General features: G+C 46.1%; 1 protein-coding gene across 2 annotated transcripts in view; it reads left to right on the top strand.

The window, feature by feature from the left end:
* Positions 1 to 15,089, top strand: part of LOC126263635 (1-acylglycerol-3-phosphate O-acyltransferase ABHD5-like) — a 284,682-nt gene that overhangs the window by 241,151 nt on the left and 28,442 nt on the right. For both annotated transcript variants that reach the window (XM_049960728.1, XM_049960729.1), the window contains exons 4-5: positions 14,036 to 14,210; positions 14,819 to 14,967. In XM_049960728.1, the coding sequence (XP_049816685.1) occupies positions 14,036 to 14,210; positions 14,819 to 14,967 (324 nt within the window). The remainder of the gene's footprint in view (positions 1 to 14,035; positions 14,211 to 14,818; positions 14,968 to 15,089) is intronic.

The raw sequence follows: 15,089 nt of genomic DNA, 5'->3' as shown, positions 1-15,089 counted from the left end.
AGTCCACGAATGACTGCAAATTAGCTCCAAGTAACCGAACATGACCATTTTCAGTCAGTGATAAGTTTAATTGGACCAGAGGACTCAGTCCATTCCATTTAAACACAGCCCATACCATTATGGAGGTGCAGCCAGCTTGCACTGTGCCTTATTGACAGCTTGAGTCCATGGCTTTATGGGATCTGCACCCCACTCGATTCCTACCATCAGCTCATACCAACTGAAATTGGGACTAATCTGATCAGCCCACAGTTTTCCAATCATCTAGGATCTAACCGATATGGTCACAAGCCCAGGAGAGATACAGCAAGTGATTTTGTGCTGCTAGCAAAGGCACTCGCATTGGTCTCCTGCTGCCACTGCCTACATATGCTAAATTTCATTGCACTGTCCTAAAGGATATGTTCGTTGTACGTCCCACATTGATTTGTGTGATTATTTCACAGTAGCATTGTCTGTTAGCACTGCCAACTGCACACAAATGCTGCTGCTCTCAGCTGTTAAGTGAAAGCTGTCAGCCAGTTTGTTGTGTGTGGTGGAGAGGTAGTGCCTGACGTGTGGTATTCTGGGCATGCTCTTGACAATGTGGATCTCGAAATATTGACTTTGGTAATGACTTTTAGAAATTAATGTCCCATTCATCTTGCTCAAACTACCATTCTGTAATTAACAATGAAATCCAGACCATTAGGTGCTTACAGGCATTGCTAAATATCAACATGGACAGTTGACAATGTGTGCCCTAACCAGTACTTGAACCTAATCTAACCTAATCTAATCCTGGGATCTCCTGTTTACATGGCAGACACACTATCCGAGTGAGTCATCGAGGACACGGATGATGGTGCGACTGCAGTGACTTATCTCTGGCATGCTCCCGGTGAGACCCACACTTCCAACTTACTGTCCACACACTACATTTGTAGTGCCCATTCCCTCTATACTCATGCCTCTTAAATACAGGTGTCCCCACACATTTCATTGTGGCACATGGCACATATCTGGCCTTTGATTTCTCAGTTTGCAGTCCTGGCCTTCTGCCTATCCACTGGAGAACACATGACAACCTTTGTGGTAGTGACCATTTCCCCATATTCCTGTCATTCCCCTGGCATCATGCCCATGGGCGCCTACCCAGATGGGATTTAAACAAGGCAGATTGGGAAGCCTTCACCTCTGCTGTCAATGCTGAATATCCCCCACATGGTGCCATCAATGTTGTCATTGAGCAGATCACTACAACAATCGTCTTTGTGGCAGAAAACATGATCCCTCGTTCTTTAGAGTGCCCCCAGCGAAAGACAGTCCCTTGATGGCCACCGGAAATCACTGAGACAATTAAAGAGCATCGGCGAGCTCTACAGCGACATAGGCAGCACCCTTCCCTAGAGCACCTAATAGCATTTAAGCAGCTCCATGCCTGCCTTCGCCAGCTTATAAAATAATGGAAATGAGTGTTGGGAGAGGTATGTGTCGACCATTGGGTGCAATATGTCACCTTCCCAAGCCTGGACGAAGATCAGATGTCTTTTTGGGAAACCAGACCCCAACAAGTGCCCCTGGCATTAACATCAATCGCGTGTTATCTACCAACGCAGACACAGTTGCTGAGAACTTTGCTGAGGACTATGCTCGAGCCTCTGCGTCGGATAACTAACCCCCAGCCTTTCACACCCTCAAACAGCGGATGGAAAGTAAAGTCCTCTTGTTCACTACATGCCATAGTGAACCCTATAGTGCCCATTTACAGATTGGGGGTTCCTTATTGCCCTTGCACATTGCCCCCACACAGCTCCTGGGCTGGATTGGATCCACAGTCAGATGATTAAACATCTCTCGTCTGACTACAAGCAACATCCCCTCATCATCTTCAACTGGATCTGGTGTGATGGTGTCTTTCCATCGCAATGGCAGGAGAGCACCATCATTCCGGTGCTCAAACCCAGTCAAAACTCACTTGATGTGGATAGTTACTGGCTCATCAGCCTCACCAGCTTTCTTTGTAAGCTTCTGGAACATATGGTGTGTCAGTGGTTGGGTTGTTTCCTGGAGTCACGATGCCTACTGGCTCTATGTCAGGGCGGCTTCCGCCAGGGTCACTCTACCACTGATAATCTTGTGTCCCTTGAGTCTGCCATCCAAACAGCCTTTTCCAGATGCCAACATCTGGTTGCCATCTTTTTTGAGGTACGTAAAGCATACGACACAACCTGGCGACATCATATCCTTTCCACATTGTATGAGTGGGGTCTCCAGAGCCCACTCCTGATTTTTATCTAAAACTTCCTGTGCTCCGTACTTTCAGTGTCCAAGTTGGTGCCTCCCATAGTTCCCCCGAATTCAGGAGTATGGCGTTCCGCAGGGCTCCGTATTGAGTGTGTCTCTATTTTAAGTGGCAATTAACGGTCTAACAGCAGCTTTAGGGCCGTCGGTCTCACCTTCTCTGTATGCAGATGACTTCTGCATTTCATACTCCTCCTCCGGTACTGGTGTTGCTGAGCTGTGCCTATGTGAACCATTCACAAGGCACAGTCTTGGGCTCTAGCCCACAGTTTCCAGTTTTCAGCCGTGAAGTCATGTGTCATGCATTTGTGTCGGCATCGCACCATTCATCCAGAACCAGAACTTCACCTTAATGACAATCCACTCACTGTAGCGGAGACATTTTGATTATTAGGACTGGTTTTCAGTGCATAATTGACTTGGCTACCTCACGTTCATCGGCTTAACCGAAAGTGCTGGCAGTACCTCAATGCCCTCCTCTGCCTGAGCAACACCAACTGGGGTACGTATCGCTCTATGCTGCTGCAGCTCAACAGAGCCCTTGTTCAATCCCGCCCTGACTATGGGAGTCTGGTTTATTATTCAGCAGTGCCCTCAGCATTGCATTTACTTGACCCAGTGCACCACTGCGGTGTTCGCCCAGTGATGGGAGCTTTTAGAACGAGTCTGGTGACCAGTGTCTTGGTGGAGGCCTGAGTCCCTCCATTGAAGGTTAGGCGTGCACAACTGCTTGCCAGTTACATTGTACATGTTCATAGTTCTTGTGCGTATCCGAATTACCATCTCCTTTTCCCAACCACAGTGGTTCATCTCCCGCATCAGTGGCCCAGGTCAGGCTTATGACTGTGGTTCGCGTCCGGTCCCTTCTGTGTGAACTGGAGTCCTTCCCATTGCCACCTCTCCTTGAGGTCCATTCACGTACACCTCCACGGTGTACACAGAGGCCGCAGATCCTTATGGAGCTTTCGCATGGCCCTAAGGACTCCATTATCCCCGTGGATCTCCGCTATCACTTCCTCTTGATTCTCAACAAGTACCGGGCCCATGAAGTGGTTTACACCAATGGCTCGATGGCTGATGGTCACATAGGCTTTTTATATGTTCATGGAGGACATATTGAACAGCACTCCTTGCCAGATGGCTGCAGTGCTTTCACAGCAGAGCTGGCAGCCATATCTCATGCTCTTGGGCACATCCGCTCATTCCCTGGTGAGTAATTTCTCCTGTGCACTGACTCCTTGAGCAGCCTACAAGCTATGGACCAGTGTTACCCTCGCCATCCTTTGGTAGCTTCCATTCAGGAGTCCATCTGTGCCCTGGAACGGTCCTGTCATTCAGTGGTGATGTGTGGACCCAGGACACGTCGGAATCCCAGGCAACGAACTTGCTAACATGCTGGCCAAACAGGGTATGCGGAAACCGCTTCTGGAGATGAGCATCTCTGAAACTGACTTGCATTCTATCTTACGCTGCAGGGTTTTTTGGCTTTGGGAGATGGAATGGCATAACAGTACGCACAACAGACTGTGTGTCGTTAAGGAGACTATGAATGTGTGGAAGCCTTCCATGCGGTCCTCTCGCAGGGAATCAGTTGTCCTCTGCCGGCTCCGCATTGGCTGTATGTGGCTAACGCGTGGTTACCTCCTCTGTTGCGAGGACCCACCTCAGTGTCACTGTGGCTCACAAATGACGGTTGTCCACCTCTTGCTGGACTGCTCAGTTTTAGCTGGTCTGCGGCGGACTTGTAACTTTACTAGCACCCTACCTTCGGTGTTGGGCGACAATGCCTCAACAGCACTTTAGTTTTACATTTTATTCATGAGGATGGATTTTATCATTTGCTCTTAAGTTTTAGCGCATGTCCTTTGTCCCTCTGTGTCCATTCTAGTGCTTTTAGGGTGGAGGTTTTAATGTGTTGCAGTGGCTGGCTTCTCCTTTTTATTCTCATTGTTAGCCAGCCATGGTAATCTGCTCTCTTGTTTTTATCTCTTCTAGCTGTTTCTTTCGTCTCTGTGGTTTTCATGTCCGATTTTGTCCATTTTAGTGTTTGTTGCCCTTCTGTCATTCTTGTAAGACTCAGAGAAACATGCTCTTACTTCATGTTTTAACCATTTTTATCTGTGCTAGATAGGTAAATTATGGTAAAGCTGCACTACATCGTGTTTTCTCAAAATGAATGACAGTCTAAAAATGTAGTGCTTCAGATAATTTAAATAGGGAATCAGGAGGTAGCAGCATCAGTTTTGAATTCTGATATACTTTTTTTTTCTTGAAATGTATTAAATTGTTGTAATGAACTGTAGATTATTTACATGTATAACTAATGTCCTTCTTTTACTGGGCATGAACTGTGCATTTTCCCACTATATGTGAGAACACATTTTTATCCAGTCTTCCCTTCACTTGTGCACCGCTTCTTGTACTCCCATTAGCCTACTATCCTTTGTTTTTCCACATGACCTTTCCTGCTCTACATTCATTTCATGCATCACATTTGGTATTCTTCATTTGACCACTCACTTTCTGTTTGTCTTTACTATTTCGATTCTCTCTCTTTTCCTGCAGGGTTTCACTTTTTATGTCCCTCTGACTGCCATGTTTCTTACCCTATCACTGTGTGTGTCTCTTATGCTGCTCCTCAGGTATTGCATTATGTTTAATGTATGTTACTCTTGTCTCTTTCCTTGATTACCCATCTCCCAACTACATTCATCAGTATTAGTGTGCGGTATGTGTAGCGTATCACTATTGTCTTTTTAGGGTACAATCCCTTGCTCGATATCAAGCTTCTGGTGGACTTGTAGAAGGTTTGAACTTTCGACTGTCATTCATTACATTCTGTGTCATTGTCCACCCTGATCTGTTGCACTGACGAAATATTTAAAACTTTTCACTTTCTTCAGTTCTGCCCTCTGCATTAATACACTTTATCTCATTTCTTGTGATCAAAACTTCCCCTCTCTTTTATACTAAACTTCATTAGACAATCTTTCACTTCTTCCTTCTCTGTGTCTAATTGCTGTTGGACTTGCTGTTCTCCCTGCACCTTTCGATTAACTGTTCTGCGACTAGCATAGCTCCTTATTTTCTTTAACAGTATTTTGTGCCATTATGTTGTGACACTTTGATGAAAAGTAATGGTGAAAGAACAATTCTTTATTGTAGTCTTTGTCTCTATTCCATACAGTCTGTTCTCTCCAACCTTTACACATCTTCAATCTTCAGTTGTCTTCATACACCTTTTTTCTTACCATCCATTCGGTGTGATTATCAACACCTATTCTGGAAAGCTTCCCATACCTTCTGCATACCCTATCACATGCATTTCCTCTGTCAAGGAAAGTCATCACCATGTTCTATCCATACTCGGCACTTGTTCAGCCTACAAAATCTGAAATCTTATTGTTCTTCTCATACTTCCTTTTCTTCCTTGCTCCATGCTCTTAGAAATAAGACCTCAAGTAGCATGATCCCACTTTTTTTACAATACTTTCTTCAAAACAGGTGTAACAATGTCCTCCTTTCAGTCTACAAGTGTGTGTATCTCCTTCCACATTTCCTTCATGATTGTGATACAGCTTTCCTACTTACCTCCTGCCTTCATCTCAACTCTCACTTCCTTTCCTCCATTAATTTTTCTTAACACCCATTGTACTACTTCTTGTGTTAATTATGTGAATACTTATGTTCCCTTCTGACTCATCTTCTTTTCATTCCTTCTCTTTAGTTCTGTCTTGGTTTGGATGAGTTACCTGAAATGTTTCCACTGCAGTTGTTTTATTCCATCCACTTTCTCAACTTCCTTGCTTGCTTTATTTATCATACTTGGGGTATCTGTTGTAACGCATCTCTTCCTTTTTCACATTCTGTGCAACATGTTGATTTTTCCATCACAGCTCTGTTCTGTCATTTTCATGAATTATTCTGCCCATTCTATTTTTCTTCTTTTTGCCATCATGTATTTTGCTTCCTTTCTCAGCAGTCTGCATTCATCCCCCTCTCTGGTTTTTATTAAACTACTACCTGAAACTATTGTTTTTATTTTCTATTACTTTCTTTATTATTAATTTTATTATTACTATTACTCTGTTAACACTTCAAAGCTTTGCTCAAAGTAGGGCTTGACTGGGACAGGCGACTGAGTTTGAGTATATACAAAAGTCAAAGTACTGAATTAGATGATAATGATAGCAAGAAAGAAGCAAAAAACAGAAGGAGAGTGCGTGAATAGTGCCCTCTATCATTTTACTTATTTTGTATGTTCATTGAGGAGGGGGTAACAGCAATGAAAGGAAAAGAACTGAAACCAATTATGGGGATGAAGGATATGTTGCAAGGAGAGTTCTTACTTGTGCATTTCAGAAAAGCTGATGTTGGTCAGAAGAGTCCAATTAGTACAGGCTGTGAAGCTGTCATTAAAAGGAAGCACATTGTCTTTGCAGCAACAGACTGGTCCAGCTGCACCTTGGCCATAGTTAGGTTGTGACCATTTGTATGGCCAGACAGCTTGTTAGTTGTCATGCCCAAGTAGAATGCAGCACAGTGGTTGCAGCTAAGTTGGTAGATCACATATGTACATTCACAGGTGGCCTTGCCCTTGATGGGATAGAGGTGGCAGTGACAGGACTGGAGAAGGTTGTAGTGGGAGGATGGATGGGATAGGTTTTGCTTTTAGGTCAGTTGCAGGCTATGAGCCAAGTGGCTAGGGAGCAGGGATAGAGTAGCAATGGACAATGATGTTGTGTAGGTTGGGTGTGCGATAGAAAACCACTGTGGGATCCCTGCTCCCACTCCAGAGCTACACATCTTTTGCCCACCAACACATGTACATATTCGTTTCCTCTTCGCCCCCAGGGGCTCAGCATTCATTTGCTGGGAACGGGCTTGGCGACCCCGGGGTTCCTGAGCTGGGGACTGGTAAGCGCCGCCAGTCCCCTGTCACCGTAAGCTCTGAGCATACTTCAGCGACCACCGTGCGGCGCGGCGGTGGAACGTTGTGTGTCTCAGGGAATGGGGATCTTGGCTTGACCGCCCGGATCGCGAGGATGGAATAAACCTCTATAAAAAAACCCTCAATCTCAAGGTGTGCTGCGCGCTGATGAGATGCATGGCTGTTGAGGTGGAACAGTCGATAGCGGGCAACCTCTGGGGAACCTGCCGCACCTCAGTTGTATGAGGCTTACCTAGGCACGCGGGGCTCTGTCTAGGTGGACTTCTAGTTCCCTAGCTGCTCGTGGGATCGAGATGGAACCCTCGAACTTTTCTTCTCCTCCTCCCAGCGGAAAGGGTGGGCCGCTGGTAGGTTCTAACACCCAATCTAACAAGAGGGCTCGTGTAGCCAGTCCTCCTGATTTCGGTACTAGTAACAGAACGCATGCTGCTTCCCAGAATGTGTTTCTCATAATTAAAAGAAAAGATGGGAGTTTTGAAAAAGTTTCGCCATTTTATATACAGAAGGGCTTAGAGGGTATTGCTGGCACGTTAAAGTCTGTAAAGCGCTTGCGCAATGGCACCTTGCTGGTTGAAACATCTAGCTTCCAGCAAGTTCAGAACCTTCAGAAGGCACAATTTCTTGGGGAGTTTGCGATAGAGACTGAATTTCACAACACCTTGAACTACAGCAAGGGTGTTGTGACTTGCAGAGATCTCGTTGACATTCCCCAAGACGAACTGAAGGCTGAATGGTCCCGGGAAGGAATTGTCGACGTGCAACACGTTATGAAACGGGTGGATGGTGCTCTCATGAAATCTGACTCGTTTATCCTTACGTTTAACAGCACCAAATTGCCCGAGCATGTGAAGGCAGGTTTCCTCCGTCTCAGTGTACGGCCTTATTACCCCAACCCCATGCGGTGTTTTAAATGCCAACGCTTTGGACACGCTACTCTCGGCTGTAAAGGGGAAGCCACTTGCGGGAACTGTGGTAAAGCCGCCCATGAGGGAGTTGGTTGCTCTGGGGATCACCCTGTGTGGAGTAGGGAATGTAGAGTTTTCCTTGAGGAACGGAAGATCCAGGAACTTAAAACCACCAAACGCATCCCGTACGGTGAGGCAAAGAAAATTTACAAGTCCCTGCAGCCGCCCACGTTCGCTGCTTCCTTTTCTTCCGTTCTGAAACAGCCAGTCTTGAAAACTGATGCCGCTACACAAACGGAGGTTGCTACTGTCAGAACTAGCACCTGCGTTTGTCAATGTACGTGTGCTGCTGCTGTTCCTGTGAAGCCTGCTGCTCCTCCCCTGCCTTCTGACCAGGCCGTGGTAGCTAACGTCATGGAACTTCCTGCCCCTTCCCAGGTCCAGTCTTGTGCAATGCCCAGCGCTGCTACACCCCCTACTGCTTCTGAGGTTTTGGCTCCACTGCCACCTCAGGCCAGAAAATCGAAGCCCAAACCAAAGGTGAAGACTCGACCGCTAAAGGAGACTGAAGTTCTACAGTCTGCTGATGTTGATGTCATTCTTTCTGACGTCTCTCTCGACTCCTCTTCAGAGGCGATGGAGGTTGATGTCAGACTGGGGCAATCATCTCGCCCCAAAACTGAACCTCGACCTGTTGTGGGCTCTCCTCCCCGACAGAAAGTGAGACTGAAGGTCCTCACACCCTGATCGATGGCTCCCATTATACAGTGGAACATGAATGGATTCCGGGCACATGTGGAGGAACTGCACCTCCTAGCACGGCAACGCCCCCTGTGCTTGTGTTTACAGGAAACACATCTAAAACCATCTGATGCTCCTGTACTCAGGGGCTATACGTTGTATCGCAAAGATGACCTGACTGGCGACAGAGCCAAAGGCGGAGTCGCCGTGTTTGTCAATAATGACCACCACTCCTCTGCACTCCCCCTGGATACTGACCTGCAAGCAGTTGCAGTTGAAATTCATTCCCGTCGAAGGCTTACTGTTTGCTCCCTTTATTTACCCCCTCTGGATGCAATGACCTTAGACGCTCTCACAGATCTTATCGACCAACTCCCCCGCCCCTTTCTCCTCCTGGGAGACTTCAATGCCCATCATGTGCTGTGGGGCTCCACTTCTCTTTGCACTCGAGGTCGAATTTTGGAGAGCCTCCTAACATCTCAAGTGTTGTGCATCCTCAACACAGGTACTCCAACTCATTTCTCTGCCGCTACTGGGTCATTCTCAGCCATTGACCTATCTTTCTGCTCTCCCGCCCTCACCGACTCTGTTCACTGGGAGGTCATTGACGACCTTCATTCCAGCGATCACTTCCCCATCCGCATTCATCTCCTGGATGGTGTATTGCTGGAGCAGAGGCCGCCATCGTGGATGATTGGCAGGGCTAACTGGCCTCTGTTCACTCGATTGGCTGTCTTTGAACGCCACAACAGCGTACAGGAATGGGTGGATCACATCACACTTGTGATCCATCATGCTGCTGACCTGTCCATACCACAGTCTTCTGGCCCTCCTAAGCGGCGCATTGTGCCTTGGTGGACGGATGAGTGCCATTCAGCCATCCGGGACAGGCGTGCGGCTCTTCGCCGATTTAAATGCCGCCCAACAGCAGTCAATCTTACCGCCTTTCGCATTGCGAGAGCCAGGGCACGCCGTGTCATTAAAGAGAGCAAGAAAAGGTCATGGCAGGAGTTCCTGGACTCCATCAACCGTTCCACTTGTTCCACAAAAGTATGGGAAGCCATCCGGAGGATTTCCGGTAAACGCAGCCGTCTACCAATAGCTGCAGTCCTGAACCAGGGATGCCTCCACACAACACCCAGAGCCATTGCTCAGACGCTGGCAGGGCATTTTGCACAAAGTACTGCCGCTGCAACCCAGGATCCAGCATTTCGTCGCTACCGTGCGACTGTCGAACGAGCAAAGTTGGACTTTCGATCGAACAGTTCTGAGGCCTACAACTCCCCTTTCTCCATGTGGGAACTTGAATCGGCACTTACTGCGACTTCTGACACTGCACCAGGTTACGACCGCATCCGGTACTCCATGCTTCGCCATCTGCCAGCGGCGTCAAAGGAAATCCTCCTCGAATGTTTTAATCTCATATGGCAGACAGGAGTGCTCCCCACCTCGTGGAGGGAGGCAATCCTCATCCCTCTCCTCAAACCAGGAAAGGAGCGCACACGTCCCAGTAGTTATCGTAGTATCGCCTTGACAAGCTGTGTCGGAAAGGCCCTGGAACGGATGGTTAACCGTCGTCTGGTCTGGCTGCTAGAGACCAGACAGCTCCTTAGCCCCTTTCAGTGTGGATTCCGAAAATTTCGGTCCACAGTCGACAACCTGACCCTCCTCGAGGCGGCTATTCAGCAGGCTTTCCTCCATCGGCATCACTGTATCGGTATCTTCTTTGAAATCAGTAAGGCATATGATACTACTTGGAGACACTGTATTCTTGCACAACTGCATCAATGGGGCTTTCGTGGCCGCCTCCCCATTTTCATTCGGTCTTTCCTGTCTCAGCGGTTTTTTCGGACCCGCGTTGGTAACACACTGTCTGATCGCTTTGAGCAAGAGAACGGTGTCCCCCAGGGCAGTGTTTTAAGCGTTACTCTCTTTACCATAGCAATCAACAGTATAACGTCTACAGTGAGGAGTCCAGTACAGTGCTCCTTGTTTGTGGACGACTTTGCTGTTTTCTGTTCCTCCTCTAGTGTTGCATCCGCGAGCCGTCAATTGCAACTAACAGTGCGGCGGTTAGAGGAGTGGGCTGCAAAGACGGGTTTTAGGTTTTCTGCCGATAAGTGTGTTTGTGTTCATTTTAATCGTTCTCGTCGTCTTTTTACGTTGCCTGCCTTGCATATGGGGGATACTGTCCTACATTTTGGAGACACAGTGCGGTTTCTGGGCCTAATTTTTGACTCCAAGTTGTCATGGTTGCCACAACTACGCGACTTGAAAGCCAGAACGCTGAAGGCACTGAACATCCTCAAGTGCCTCAGCCACAGGTCTTGGGGAGCGGACAGGGCGCGTCTCCTTCAGTTTTATCGAGCTTTCGTGCGCTCCCGGCTGGACTATGGGTGCACAGTATATGGGTCATCGAGGCCGTCTTATTTGCGGATCCTTGACGCTGTTCACCATGCTGGGATTCGACTGGCCACGGGTGCTTATCGGACCAGTCCCATACCCAGCCTCTGTGCTGAGGCTGGTGAACCGCCACTTACCATCCGGCTGCAGCTCCTGCTGGTGCGCCAGGCTTGTCACTTTCTTGCAGCTCCCAGATCCACCTCTGGACCGCCTTTTTTCCCGCCGTCCCCGGGCTACGTTGCCGTTTGGGATCCGAGTGCAACGTGTGCTTGAGTCCCTCGGTGTGGAGTCTGTACAACCCCAAATCCTGGGTTTTAACCGCCTGCCACCCTGGTTACTGAAGAGGCCACGTGTGATTTTCGATTTATTGCAGTACAAGAGAGATTGCACTCCCGCCACCGTTTTTAATGCAGCATTTTCTGCTATTTTATCTGAGCACCACGACTATGTAGCTGTTTTTACGGATGGGTCGAAACAAGGGGATTCCGTTGGTTGCTCAGTTGTTTTTCCGGATCGTGTCCTCAAGGTCCGACTGCCTCAGACTTTTACTGTCTTTGATGCAGAATTGTCTGCGATCTTGCGGGCGCTGGAGCAGATGAGACGTTCTTCCTCTCCTAAATTTCTTGTCTGTTCCGATTCACTCAGTGCCCTTCAATCATTGCACCATTTGTATCCGGCAGATAAAGTAGTCCAGACCATCCAGGATGCCCTCCTCCGACTACAGCGACTGGGGAAGGTTGTAGCTTTCTGCTGGGTTCCGGGGCATGTCGGCATTGCTGGGAATGAAAGGGCCGATCTCGCAGCCAAGGAGGCGTGTCTTGATCCACACGTATCTCAGTGTGCTATCCCCTTGCACACACTCACCTCGCTGATGAGCTCCCGAGTCATGTGTCGGTGGGAGGATGAGTGGCTGGAAGTGACTGACAATAAGCTCCGTCTAGTCAAGCCCACAACACGTGTGTGGTGTACTTCCTTTCAGCCCCATCGACGGGACGAGGTTCTCCTCACTCGGCTTCGAATAGGCCACAGCCCTATGACGCATGGCTTCCTGCTACGGCGAGAAGACCCTCCATTGTGTGGTGCTTACGGCGTCCAGGTCACTGTGCGCCACGTTTTACTGGATTGCGTTTTATTTTCTGACCAGCGGGCTGCGGCTGACTTGCCAGCGGACCTGCCAACTCTTTTAGGCAACGCTCGGACGAATGTGGTTAAAGTTTTAAAGTTCTGTGCCATGTCAAATGTTTTTACAAAGATTTTAGGGAGAGGATTTTAATTTGATCACTGTGTGACAAGCTCGCCCATATTTTATGTAAGTGGCCAGCCAATGACAATTTCCTGTGTCATTCTTGTTGCTATGTTTTCCCTTTCCTTAGGTTTTACATTCTTATGTAGTATTTTCCCTCTTTTTCTGCTTTCTTTGAGTGTTTTTTCAGTTTTATTAGGTCTCTCCACATTCGTTCCTTTTCATGTGTGTCAGGGCACTGATGACCTCGCTGTTGAGCGCCCATAAACCCCAACACACACACACGTTTCCTCTTCCCTACTTTCCTCTTCTCCCTTTAAATCCTCTCCCCTTCCCCATGTGGAGCCTCCCAATGTTGCATCTAACAACCCTATCCTGTCCCCACCACACCCCTGCACACTCCCATCTCTAGCATCTTTCCCCACCTGTTTCCTGCTATTCATTCTCCTTCCAGCGCCACACCTCTTCCTTACCTTCACTACCCACCCCAGCTAGATTGCTGCCCATGTCGGACACAGTCACGGTTGGGTGTTAGTGCCCAAAGACAATGGTCATTTTTGTGTGTGTGTGTAAGAGATAAGAGAGAGAAGTATTGTTAGTTGTAGGCCATCACAAAATAAAACTCTTTTGCCACTTAATTGAAGGTGATGTTTTTTACAAAACATTTTTGAATCCAGGGTCATAGGAAAGGAAACAAGTGAATGACCATGAATATCTTATTTAAAAATGTTATAACTGTCATGGGATGTTCTTCATACATGAAGATGGAGAGGTTTGCTGAAGAGAGGAAGCAATGAGTGTAGAGACTTTTGGAGGATGCAGAAGAAGAATACTTAATCAGTAGTTTTAGTTAGTTTAAAAGACAATTTCTTCATGTTTAACAAAATAAAATGAATGTCACCATGCAGTTTCTTTTGAAACATATTACTATATTCATCCTACACAATTATTTTATTTTGTGTACTTGAACGATAGTTGAATCCTTTGATCTGTCATATGCATAACTTTTCATCCTATCTGTGGGAGAATATTTGTTGAAAGATTGTTTTGTTTTTGTTTCTTGTTATTTCTTTGTTAATCTCTGTCCCCATCATTACTGATAATATGGATGGCCTAATATAAAGTTTAATAAATATTCATGAATGAATGGTGCCTTTCCACTCAAAAATGATTTGGCTGAGAAATAAAATATGAGGCCTGTCTTTTACAAAGAATATCATGAGCCTCAGTGTGTTAATAATTGATATCAATATATTAAATTTTTATGACTTAAAAAAGATACTGTTTAACAAAATGTTTGAATTGTTTTTAAAATCACAAACATTTTGTTACTATAATTTTTTGGAGAGAAAAGAATTGTGAAACATTTACTGTGTTGAAAATGATTGAAAGAGCAAGTTGTTTGGCCATTATGGCAGGTTTTATTTGTAAATCTCTTAGTAATATTAACACATCAAACCAGTACAGTGTGTTATCACTGCTTTTTAAATTAAAATCCTTTCACTTCAGGTTTTGGTCGAAGTTCAAGACCAACATTCAGCAAAGATGCAATGGAAGCAGAACAGCAATTTGTGCGCTCTGTGGAGGAATGGCGGCGTGAAATGAAACTGGAAAAAATTATACTCTTGGGACACAGTATGGGTGGATTCCTTGCTGCATCTTATGCACTTGCTCACCCACAGAGGTAAATACCAGTGCCTAAATCAAGACATTAACAATGTAAATGATCTACAGTGATGCTTTCCTTTTGCTTAATGGTGTTTCATAACTAAGTGATTAGACAGTACTAATTTCAACAGGTTTCTGTGAGTTACGTGACAAATGTAGCAGTCATTTCCTAACTTCAGAGGCTTCTACATTACTGTGTACTGTTCACACAATGTTCTATTCCTCTTGTGTACTTGTGCACACCCATCGGCATGTGTAGCAGTTGTCAAGAGCAATGTATTGCTTTTTCATACGCTCTGTTTCAAATCTGAACCATTATGAAACTTTGAGTTTTGTGAAGTTTCTCTCCAGCAAATTTTAGTTATTAAGGTTATGTTTCTTACTTATTTATGTGTGTGTGTGTGTGTGTGTGTGTGTGTGTGTGTGTGTGTGTGTGTGTGTGTGTGTGTGTGTGTGTGTGTGTGTGTTCGGTGCTGTTTTCACTGATAGTATACTCACTTACATACTTTTAATATTGTAAATAATTGTGACTGTTATTATATTTGCACAGTAATAAATTTATGAAATGATACTTGATGAAAGATATGTTTTAGTTAGCTTCATTAATGTTTTTAATAAGTGCAGAGTGAAGCATCTGATACTGGCTGATCCATGGGGCTTCCCAGAAAGACCACCTGAAGCTTCAAGACGCATTCCACTCTGGGTTCGAGCAATTGCTTTTCTTATGCAACCATTTAATCCATTGTGGCCTATTCGGTTGGCAGGACCATTTGGTAAGTCATTAGTCATGAAGTTAAAATTGATATATAAACATTGTGTTGTGAGTAGTAATCCAGTGTATTTTTGAATAACTGTTGTGATTAGAAAAGCATTGTAAACTTCAGCTAATTCTGTT

The sequence above is a fragment of the Schistocerca nitens genome, chromosome 6 (assembly GCF_023898315.1).
Source record: "Schistocerca nitens isolate TAMUIC-IGC-003100 chromosome 6, iqSchNite1.1, whole genome shotgun sequence".
Lineage (NCBI taxonomy): Eukaryota > Metazoa > Arthropoda > Insecta > Orthoptera > Acrididae > Schistocerca > Schistocerca nitens.
The sequence above is the reverse complement of the archived record's forward strand: the minus strand, read 5'-3'. Positions and strand labels throughout refer to the sequence as shown.